Genomic DNA, 11,352 nt, shown 5'->3' with positions numbered 1-11,352 from the left:
AAAACATCGCCATTTCTACTTATTCAACATTCTTACTTTACATTCTCTTTATTAACTCACAAAAAACACTAAATAAAACCTTGTGCCGAAAATCAAATGTATCATATTTATTGGGATGAAGGGAGTATATATTAACCCACCAACGCATGTGAACTCAATGTGAATATTATGCTCGTTGCAATTTCAAGACGAAGCGAAGCAATTTCAAGACGAAGCGAAGATATCTTTCCCAGGGAAGACCTCGGTGGATTACCATCCATAAAGATTAATGTTTCAGTTAATTTATCACATTTATTTCAAGCCGGAAATTTGAGAAAACTTCGTGGATGATACTTCTGCAAATTTACCGTCTGTTATTCTTCTTCAGCTCGTCAACGTCAAGTTCCACCGCCAGTACAGGAGAATCCTCATTTGCACTGAGATCACTGAAAAGAAGCATTACCATTAACCACAATTTCTAACCAGACATGACTGTAGCTAGAAGTTGTTAAATTAAAAAAAAAGCTAACCTATTATTCACAGGCCCGTGATCTACATCGTTCTTTAGGCAATATATAGCTCTACCAATAATGTCACTCAGAGTAACCGGACCAAATGATCGACTATCATAGGAGTCCTGCCACACACACAAATTGAAAGAAGTGAAGGTAAGCATCAATCTCTGCCTATTAGTATACATCTCTAGAATCAATTGGTCCTCCAAACATTCACATATTAACCCAAAACAATTTAAGAAATCGTGAGAAACTTGACTGATCAAAAGATGTGAGTATTAAAGTATAAAGATGAATAAAGTAATAAAGTGAATCAACAATGAAGTTCAATCCATTTTGAAGGATGCAGCAATTATACCATGTTTAATTGACTCATGAAGGCAAAAACAGTCATTATTCAGAGTAGTTCAAAATCAAAATTATTTTGGCTTTACACCCCACCAGCATAACGACTACTAAGGAAACAAAAGCAGGTGAACTTTCATTCATCAGAAGACTTCATGTACACCCATATCGCAACAGAGGAATGGAACATGGACTTCAAAGTTGCAATTGGAAGGGGTGGTATCTCATCCGGAAGTATTAAATTTTTAGAATGAAGATAAATGTTCAAGCATATGCAGCATATACCTTGGGTTTTAGGTCTTCATTGTCAGCTAGAACCCAGCACTCGTTATCCTCAAGAATGAAAGGTTCATCTTTTTCATCAGTTGAAGCCATTTCGTGTCCCTCAACGGCAGCTAACCTTCGAACCAGATACTTGTCTGAGTTCATGGGGTCCTTCAACACTACCAAGTCTCCAACAAAAACATTTCTACCACAAAAGATACAAACATTTCTCCTCAAATATACAGAGATATGATATACAACAGATATTAAGCATATTCAATAGTTAGCACCCTTCATTAAATGGCAGAAATTTCCTACTAGCCTACCAAGAAGGGGTTAATAAAGAAGTAATCAACAGAGAGCTAAACTTAGTAAATACCACTATGTGTGAACTACTTGAAAGAGATGAACAAAGATGTACCCAAAAACCCAGTTAGGGGAATAGAAAGAAATAGAGGCAACCAAATAACTATTGGAAACCAAAAGGCATACGTTGGATCTGCATGTGGAATTCTCCGAACAAGAAAAGTTCCAGCTTCAGTCCCGATTGTTGGAGACACATCTTCTGATTTATTCTGATGCAAAAAAGTCAGCTTCCCTACCAGAATAGTTTTCATTATGGTATCAAAGCTTTTAGCATCCACGCGTCCATGGGTCTGCAATGCATAAGATTCCCAAGGTGAAGCATAATTCCTTCCAGCCGCACAATAAAAGTAACAGAAAAACCATCATAGCATAAGCTTAAAACTTAATTATCATCCAAAAATTGAACAAGTCGAATAGTCTTGCTATAACTTAGTTAAATATCTCCGCATAAAACAATTGAGAGTACAAAATAACAAACTCACTGATTCAACAAAATACACATAACAAACATGAGTCACATGACCACAAAAAAACTAAGGCCTTATTCACGCCGGTGGATAGAGATGGATTACTACAAGTTATTTAACAATGTCTTCAATATTTTTAACCTATAATGGGTGGATAACACGAACCTCTTGATTGTTTAGATTTTGAGTTATTCAACGGTAATAAGTGTCCACCGAAAGAGGTAATATACATACAACATACACATCTCTTTCTTCATAAAGCATAAAAATAAACATAAGAAATTTATCCGTCCCACCGTAAGTGAGGTGTATTCCTTTTTGGGTCTTCCCAAAATAAGTGAGGCATTTCCTTTTTATGGCAAAAAGCAACACTCTATCTCTCTCTTACTTTATCCTATCTCCTACATTTTCTCTCTACTTTTTTCTCACTCCTATTTTATTCTCTCTTTATTTAACCACTAAACACCACTAAACACCGCTACCTACAAACCTGAAATGTGTCACATATGATGATGGGACGGAAGGAGTAACATTTATAGCATTCAACATTCTCTTCATCAAACTCCAAATTCATAAAGTAACAAACCCATATTACCTTGAATAATATTATGAGGGGCACTCTGAAAATGAAGACCATAAAACCTAATACAAGAAAGGGTTCCTAGATTTCTCTCTTGCTAAGAATTCGAGTAAAATAAGTAGCGAATCTGGGCAAGAATTCCCTGTTATTTCAAGCATTTATGAAATTCATTTTACTGGTATTTGTCTATCTTCTACGTCCTTGTTTTAATCAAAACTACAACATCCTACAAAAGAGGGGAGCGAATTCTTTTTTTTTTGGCAGTGCGGCTGGAAAATTGATCGATTCCGTAAATTAGGTGTTAAAGTTCGTTTCTTTTAGTGAGTTTATAAGTTATATGTGAAACAGAAAAGATGAAAATTTCCCAATATATACGTAGATGTGATCGCAAACACATCAATCTAAGAGAGAATGTGTTAGTGTTACCTTCTGGTAGAGAGAGATAGAGTAGCCGACTTTGCTAGAGGCGTAGCGAAACCAATTCGAGAGGGACGCCATTGCAATTGCAATTCTGTTGTTGCAGGGAACTCAGATTCCAGCCCTTAAACCCTCCCAAATAAATTTCCACTTTTTCTATTTTTTGCCATTTCTGGTTTTATTTGTATTTACGTGGAATTTAGATGCTTCAATTCCTCATTTCCAAATTAATCAAAGGTATAATTTTTTTTTAATGGTATTTGATACTTTTTTCTAAAATAAATAAAATTTTTAGAAATAGCACGAATTTTAATTCAAGATTGATAAAGGTAAGATATGGAAATAAGAAGCAGTGGAATTAATGTTAATAGATTGTGGGATCTATATTTTTTATTTTTAAGAAATGGATAGAGTATAATTAGTAGATAAAAATACAAAAGCAAATAAAATAGATAAATGAATAGAAAAGAAAGTAATGTAAAAAATTTAGAAATAATGCATAAGTATTTTTCAGATCTAAAAAAAAATCTCAGTGTGTTGCAACTTATTAGGATTGTCAACTGCATATTAGTTTCCTAAACCCTAAATATTACTACTATCCTCCTCCAAAACGACATGTGTTGCAACTTATTAAGATTAAGATCGTCAACCGTATATTAGTTTCCTAAACCCTAAATATTACTACTACTATCCTCCTCCCAAACTCGCACAGATGTGTTGTTGTATCACGGCACGCATCAAATTAATTAGGGCTGGGAAATACTTATGCATTATTTCTAAAAACAATTCTCTTGTTTTCAGATCTAGCACTATTAATTTCGTTTCTCCATGTCGTGTCTATATTTGAAGAGGCTGCTACCCCACAAAGGTTTGTGGAAGTTCTTACTAAAAATCTGCCCCTTCAAAGTTCAAACTCATCAGATCAAAGGTAAAGAAGAAGCAGAAACAGACATCCAACAAACTTTCCTTGCCCATCCCTTTCAATATGCAAATAAATCTTGCTAGTATTTCTGCAGGAGCGGATCAGGAACGGATATATCAGATATGTATAGATAGCAATTCTAACATTCTTCTCAATTTTGAAGCTACCGTTGCAACAGGGAGTTCGTCATCGCTTATCATAACTACGTCAAGTTATTCAGATCGACAACGGCAGCACTGAACTACATTACATATTTTGATTTACATGAAACACGATTCCTATCAGGTTTCAAGGTATCACGTACAATAACGAAGAACTAAAGACACCTTTAGCACCTCTTAAACTTAAACTGCAATTCTTTCAGCTTGCAACCAAGTTTGGATTCGTGTTTCTTTAAACTTAAATTAATTCAGAAAATCCTTCATTGGATCATCGTGATGGACCCTCTTCATCCTGAAAGCTTCCATATCTTCAGGTGTTACCTGAAAGCCGAAGAATGGTCAGAACCAAAAGAAATATTATTGTAGTTGAAACAAGTTGTTTGCATATGTATCAAACTACCTCATCGTTCCACTTCACGTTGTACTTCCGTTTCCTTTCATCCCTCTCCTCTCTCTTCCGTTCGTCCTCCTATCATAAGAATAAAAGTTTCAACAACCGATGAAGGAAAGAAGCTACCAGGAGGAGAGCATAATAGAAAATGATTCAAGAACTGAAGGGTTACAATACATTATTGAATTGAAGAATTTCACCTTTTGAAGTGCTTCGGTAAGTCTTTTTTGGTCCAGAACCAGATCGTCAGGTACTTCCGATCCCCATGTAGCAACTCTTTTCTCTTCAGCTGCTACAGGTGCTTCTGCTTTCAAAAGTAACCTATCAAATCTCTGCGTATACATATTTACATGATTCTAGATATACAAAGTAGCATATGCAATAGCAAACTTTGATCTTTGTTAAATGTAAAGGGCTCACCTTCTCCAGTACGGTAGATGGATTTAATATGAAATAACATTTAGATTACATAGTGTTGCATACACTTCATAACAACTAGTCAACTTGAACAATTTTGCTCACACAATTTCAAGTGGCTAACACATCGAAAACTGAGGCAGACATTAATTTTTTAGGAAAAACAAAACAACAAATTCTTTGCGCAAGAGTTGCTCTAAACAAGCTTTTGAAGAGTTAAGTCCTTTTTTGGTCCTTAACATATGGCGATTTTATGATTTTGGTCCAGAACATTATCTTTTGAATTATTTGGTCCTGAACAAATAAAAAAGGTCCGGATTTAGTCCATTATGGACGGAACTGTCAAAATTTGACGGCCAACACTAATTAAGTGAGTTTTGACGGATTAACAATTTTTTATTAGAATATTTAAATTATTTAGAAAATAAATAATTTAGAAAATAGATTAATAAATAAAATAAAATAAAATAGAAAATTAATGTGTGTTTGCCTGTGTCGATTCTACTGGGTTTCCCCGGGGGATGGAATGAGCGCGACCGAAGGTGAAATTGAGGAGATTTAAGGAGGGGGGGAGGAGAGGGTGTCATGGTATAGCTTAGCGACGAAGCTGCCGTTGTAGTAGGCATATTCGGAGGTGCCGGAAACTTGTGGCACCAGATTTTGATGGTTTCGAGGGGGAAGTTAGCGATAGCGCAGAGGTGGGAGGATGGGAGGGAAGAGTGTGCGGCGGAACAGAAAGGGGGAGTTGCAGGGAATGGGGTTGCGCCACCATAGCTGGTGAAGAGGAAGCCGCCGACGTAGTGAATGTTTGTCTGACCTGCTTCGAACTGGAAACCAAATTGGAAATGAGACTTCTCCATGTATTTGAAATTAAATGAAATGAGAGAACTAGGGTTCGTGAAGTATTCTTGGGTTGAATGATTTGGATTGTTAAGTGTTCTTGGTGCAATGAGGAAGAAGAAAGAGAGATTTGGATTGTTGAGTGTTCTTGGTGTAACGAGGAAGAAGACACGTTCTTTTGGGTTAATTATTTAGAAATGATGAAAATTCTAATTCATTTGGGATTATTATACTAATTAGGTCAAAAATGAGTTAATTGTGTTTGACTGTTAGTTTTGTGACGACAGCGTTAAAAAAGGACCATTTCCGGACCATTTTTATTTGTTCAGAACCAAATAATTCAAAAGATAATGTTCTGGACCAAAATCATAAAATCACCATATGTTAAGGACCAAAAAGAGACTTTACTCGCTTTTGAAATATGTATCCCCATGCGAGATCATGACAAGTTTCAAATAACCTTATGCAGTAATTGATGTCAAAGTCAATACCTTCAGTAGCCTCCTTCCGGGCTATATTAGCTTTCATAAGATCTGCTGAAGCTTCAGCAGCCTCAATACCAGCAGCACCAGTACAATAGCTGTTCCGTACATTCTGGTGGCAACATTTGTAACCCCATTGATGATCTTTCCACCATGAACCCCAAACACTAGTGTGGTTGTTTATGTAAACATCTTCTTCGTACTTGCTCTTAGGAAGAGCCATCTCCTGCATACATCATTGAATCACCAGGCCATTTCCATGAAGGTAAACAAAGTGCAAACAAAATTTTCTAAGGACCGAGCATATAGGGGTTGGACACAGAAGTTTCATACTACACAATTCACATTTATCTCTCAATTTACCCTTTGAACTTCTCCCTCATTACCAACTGCTTGGTGGTTACTAGAAATCTCAAAAAACATTCACAATTATTTGGAAGTCCTTAAAAAACAAAAATCCAAGTGGAACTCGTCCAACATAACATGATGACCAGACAGAGCTCTAGTATGAAGGAAAATGCAGAAAATAGGATGAAAAAAACTCGCATTTGATTGTCACCACTCCAAAACTAGAATGCACAAACAATTCCAAGAATATCATGAACTGCAGCATTTTGGGCATGTCAGGTGGGATAGATGCATTTCACTTATGCTGTCAAGCGCCACCGTTAGTCTAACAGATATTTAGGGGGAAAAAGCATGCCGAATTAAAGCATCATATTAACTTAGCTAACATAACTTGATGACCTGGAAGAGTTCTAGTACGAAGGCAAAATGCAGAAAATATGATGGAAAAATAAACATTAGATTGTCACTCCTCCAAAAATAGAATGCACAAACAATTCCAAGAATATCATGACACTGCAGCCTTTTTAAGATGCATTTCACTTATGCACCACCATAAGACTAACACAACATTTGGGTAAAAAAAAGCATTCCACGTTAAAGTAACATATGAAACGAGAGATTTCAATTTCTGAATGTTAGAGAAAACTACAGCAATGACTCATAAGCATCTCAGGTAGAAATTAAGATGGAAACGAAATCTTGTCAAGGAGACAGGGAAGAATTGGTCATACCTGGCCTTTTATGATCCTACCAGCACGATCATATTCAACCTCCCGTTCACTCTGCCCAAGTAAGAGTTCTCGTGGAATTACTTCATCAGCAGCAGCATTACCATACTTCTCCATGATTTTGTCTTTAGTATGAGACTTCAGCTTCTCCTTGTTGATCTTGAAATTTTTATAAAGCAACTCAGCTTGTGAAGGAGCAGCTTGCATATGAACGTCATGACCCTTGTCAAATGCTTCCCAAGCATGAACATTCAGCTGTTTGAACTCCAAAGCTTGACCACTCACTCTATTTTGATTGTCTCCCTATAATTTTCACAGGTTGCCAATTGTATAACTAAGATCATGCAAGAGATATATAGCAACCACGACAATTAGCACAGAAAGTACACTCACAGCATAGAACTTCTCATTTGGATCCATGTCTGGAAGAGGGTCCTCACGCATAGAACGGGTCTTGGGGTCATAGTGGGCAGAGTTAACATCAAGATTGAGAAGATATTTTGCAGTATCCTCTCTAATACGTAAATTCCTGATAACAAGAGAATAATAATTAGGTATAATTTTAAATTTCACATTCAAAGTGCTTGAAATCAGTTGCTCAAATAATTTGAGAGCAAACATGTTTCAGTAGAGTAAATGCATAAAACTGGTGGTGTGCAGAAAGAATACACATACATACCTGACAGTTCCTGTGCTACCACCACCGGTAGTACGCACACGCTTCTCAACCTTCGCAAAGTCCATTTGTTTGCTCTCATCAACTTTGGCCTCATCAACTTTCAGAGAGTCTTCATTATCCTCATCATCGCTAACACCATCTTCTTTATTTTGATTATTATTTTTCTCCTCCAACTTCTTAAGCTGTTCGTCCTTCAAAAATTTGCCTCTTGCTTCGTCCCTGGCTTCATATCTCTGAATGACATGTTTATAAGATGCAGCATCATATCCATTCCATCGATCTCTCTTCCCATCATAATCAAGCTCGAAGGTCTCTATCTTCTCATCTGGGGCAATATGCTTGCCTGTCCACTTGGCTCCTAATTTGCGGGGTCTTTCCACGCAAGCCTTCTTGTCGTGTGTCAAAGCCCCACAGCTGCAGCAAGCATGAAAGCTCAGAGCCAGTACCATACTACCATAACATTCAATTTGTATTAAAAACACAATCATAAAGTATAAACAAACTTGTAAACAGCAGGTTTCTTTTTCTATCTATGGTGGCTATGTCTAAATTAACCTTGTGATATTACAACCAAAAAGTGGAAATACCCAAGTCAAAACGGGCATAAATGTACCACATTTACTTAGTAACCTAACACAACATGCAAAGTGGAAATTATTGTATCAAATGGCAGAATTGGATATCAAAAGTAAGCGGCGCCAACGTTGAGCAAACTAGAGCTGCACCGCATCAGAAAATGGAATATACTAGAACCATGAATATTCATTCACTGAAATGGACATCGTGTTTTACTTCTCGACATGGGGATTCCAGTTTCTTAAATATTCATGATTCTAGTATATGGACATTCCAGTTTGAACCTGCCTTATGTATTTCCACTTTTTAGATCCTTGAAAAAGGCTAAACCATTACCGTGAACCATTAACATACACAGAATGCAGGTTCAACACGGGTATTCAAGTTTCTGTAACAATCAATTCAGTTTCTATCTCGGAGTGTACAAATGGGCACTGCATTTCACTTACTTTTCACAAGCACCCTTCCTGAACTTTTCAGCTTGAAAAGTCTTTGCACCTCTGTCATACCACGACTTGGTATAATTTGGATCAGACTTCCACTTCCTTTGATGCTTCAAACTCTGGAAACAAAATGCTAAACAATGAGCATTCCTTATCTCTAGGCTAGACACCACAAAACAGACAAGTACACATAATCATAGAACATACAGGTCTCTCCGCATTGAGATACCAAGGCGCAGAAGACATATACTGTGGAATGTGAGGATTGATTTCCTTTCCATCTTCATCCAATTCGGCCGGTGCAAGCCCCGCCTTACGAGCCTCTTCTAGTTCAAGCTGCTTTCTGTGATCCTCCCTTGATTTGAACGCCACTATGATCCCAATAATCAAGACAACATTAACAGTGAATTCAGTAAAGAAAAACTGAAATACTTCCAGATGCCCCAATAATTGATGGACCAGGCTCTCAGAACAATAAAAGGTGTGAGCTTGATCACAAGTCACATATGGAAAATTCGACAGGATTAATAGAATTTAATTCCGGTTAAATCACCAAACACTTAATTGATGTAATGGACAGAGATGATGCATTAAAACTAAGAGTGTGGGATGTACCTGAAGCAGTCGCCATGGTTTACAGAGGAAACGGGATCGAATTGGATTTAATTGTTAAACCCTAGATGCATGAGGAAGAACGATAATTTGTGGTGTTTAGAGGGAAGGAGAAAAATAGCCCCCTGATTTATTTTGATTAATTTTTTTCTAAAAATACTTTATGAGTATTAGTTTTCAAATAATTAATGTTCTCCCCCTGATTTATTTTGATTAATGTTTTTCTATAATACTTTATGGTGTATTAATTTTTAAATAATGATTGTACTCCTACGAGTGTCCGCAATAGTCCGAAATAGTCATGCCACGGCCACAAAAACTTGTTCACAAATCACAGCCACAAAAACTTGTTCAGCCCAATAACAATCACGCCATAGCTACAAATCACATTATTTTATCAATTGTTGTTATATTTTAAATGGACTGGAACAAAATTAATTGGACAAAAATAAATACTATGGAATGGAAAAAATGAATTGGGAATAGATATTTTATAAAGTGAACTACATAAAAAGTCTCTAACGTTTCCGTTTGTGTCACTGCATATCCCTAGGGAAAAAAATACCTCCACACAACCCTAACCTTAAACATAATCACATATCGTATATTTGTAGCCATTTTCAGACCAAAATGCCCAAATGCCCTGAAGGGGCATTTTTGGCAATCCCTAAATTCGCTGACATATGAATTATGTCACATTTCTGTCAGCAACTTCTTATATAATATCCTAATAAGTTTTGATACTTCATACGTGATTAAATTTTGTCAATATTTCTACACAAAAAAAAAACTTATTATATTCCTCTATTTCTAGTTAATGGTAACAATCTACTTATATCATGTAGGAATTCATTGAGAAACAACAAAAAATATGGAAAAATTAAGTTATTTATGAAAAAAATAGCGAGAGAATCGGCGAACACCACCGTGGCTCTCTTTCGGCGTGCAATAGGCACCGCGGCTCCGCCACCACCTCTGCCGCCACCGCGCCGTCCACGCTGCGTACGAGGCCCGACCCCCCTCGCCGCGGCGACCCCCTTCCAGCAATAGACTGTCGCGGATTGTAGACACTTTAATATCTAAGGGACGTTAACTAAGAGCATCCACAATGAGGCGGACGATGGCCCCTCCATCATCCGCGCCCGATCCATCGTCCGCAGACGAAGCGCGGACGATGCTCATCTTCCTTCGCATCGTCCGCCACTGTGGCGTCGCGGACGATGCGACGGACCAAGGCGACGTGTTTTTAATTATTATTTAATTTTATTCAATTTTCAAAATCTATATATACCTCTCACTTCTCACTTCATTTTTCACTCCTTTCACTCTCAAATTCACACTACATTTTCTACATTTCAAATAAAATGAATCCCGGAGATTACCCAAGTCCAAATAGTCCGATGTTCGGTGGTGCACGATGGCCGGGTACAGAACCCGATGAATACCGGCCATTCGACACCAACGCCCAGTACGATCCCTAGTTCAGCACGGACTCGTACGGACTGTCAGACATGGAGCCCTTTTCCAACCGCACACCCGCCGCCGCCGCACCTCGCGGCCGATCCGCCGCCGCCGCCGCGTCGGGCTCCACCACCAAGAAGAAGCGGACCAAGGCACGGGCCCAGAAGTTGCCGCAAACAGCAGTGTGTGAAGAGTTCGCCCCGGGAAGGACGAACTACACCCCGGAAGAATCCATCGTCTAGACGAGATGTTGGATTGATGTTTTAGAGGATCCGGTGTTCGCCAACAACCAGAAGGTTACTGCGTATTGGGAGCGCATTGCCGAAAAATACAACGTGGCCAAGCCGCCGACCGCTTAC

General features: G+C 37.9%; 2 protein-coding genes across 4 annotated transcripts; both read right to left on the bottom strand.

Annotated features, from left to right (window-relative positions):
* Nucleotides 1-202: 202 nt before the first annotated feature.
* LOC125187378 (mitochondrial ATP-independent inner membrane protease subunit 2-like) lies at nucleotides 203-3,097 on the bottom strand. The gene is made up of 5 exons (XM_048083962.2): nucleotides 2,943-3,097; nucleotides 1,596-1,759; nucleotides 1,125-1,308; nucleotides 510-616; nucleotides 203-425 (listed from the first exon to the last, which is right to left on the bottom strand). Exons 1-5 carry the CDS (start codon nucleotides 3,012-3,014, stop codon nucleotides 344-346), a joined length of 609 nt encoding a protein of 202 aa, XP_047939919.1. The 5' UTR covers nucleotides 3,015-3,097; the 3' UTR covers nucleotides 203-343.
* An 857-nt stretch (nucleotides 3,098-3,954) lies between these two features.
* On the bottom strand, nucleotides 3,955-9,687 carry LOC125190456 (pre-mRNA-splicing factor SLU7-like). Of its 3 annotated transcripts, XM_048087772.2 has the most exons (11): nucleotides 9,536-9,687; nucleotides 9,128-9,291; nucleotides 8,927-9,039; nucleotides 7,902-8,315; nucleotides 7,616-7,751; nucleotides 7,226-7,525; nucleotides 6,156-6,372; nucleotides 5,315-5,641; nucleotides 4,608-4,711; nucleotides 4,417-4,485; nucleotides 3,955-4,337 (listed from the first exon to the last, which is right to left on the bottom strand). In XM_048087772.2, exons 1-11 carry the CDS (start codon nucleotides 9,549-9,551, stop codon nucleotides 4,260-4,262), a joined length of 1,938 nt encoding a protein of 645 aa, XP_047943729.1. In that variant the 5' UTR covers nucleotides 9,552-9,687; the 3' UTR covers nucleotides 3,955-4,259. The 3 variants fall into 3 exon arrangements, with proteins under 3 accessions (XP_047943729.1, XP_047943730.1, XP_047943731.1); XM_048087773.2 differs by lacking the exon at nucleotides 5,315-5,641 and having other exon boundaries at nucleotides 9,536-9,686; XM_048087774.2 differs by lacking the exons at nucleotides 3,955-4,337; nucleotides 4,417-4,485; nucleotides 4,608-4,711 and having other exon boundaries at nucleotides 5,383-5,651.
* Between the last annotated feature and the right edge of the window lie 1,665 nt (nucleotides 9,688-11,352).

This window comes from Salvia hispanica, chromosome 5 (assembly GCF_029641045.1).
Source record: "Salvia hispanica isolate PSC_SH4W2 chromosome 5, Shi_PSC_v1, whole genome shotgun sequence".
In the NCBI taxonomy this organism is placed as follows: Eukaryota; Viridiplantae; Streptophyta; class Magnoliopsida; order Lamiales; family Lamiaceae; genus Salvia; species Salvia hispanica.
This window is presented reverse-complemented; position numbering and strand designations above follow the sequence as displayed.

Bases quoted from the DNA above. Each gene is read 5' to 3' on its own strand.
- LOC125187378 (XM_048083962.2), bottom strand. From the start codon at position 3,014: ATGGCGTCCCTCTCGAATTGGTTTCGCTACGCCTCTAGCAAAGTCGGC. The intron at 1,760-2,942 runs GTAACACTAACA...TATGCATTGCAG, and splicing joins CTATCTCTCTCTACCAGAAG to ACCCATGGACGCGTGGATGC. The intron at 617-1,124 runs GTATATGCTGCA...TGTGTGTGGCAG, and splicing joins ATGAAGACCTAAAACCCAAG to GACTCCTATGATAGTCGATC.
- LOC125190456 (XM_048087772.2), bottom strand. The intron at 8,316-8,926 runs GTAAGTGAAATG...TGCTTGCTGCAG, and splicing joins AGGAAGGGTGCTTGTGAAAA to CTGTGGGGCTTTGACACACG. The intron at 4,712-5,314 runs GCAAACACACAT...TTTTGAAAGCAG, and splicing joins ACCCAGTAGAATCGACACAG to AAGCACCTGTAGCAGCTGAA.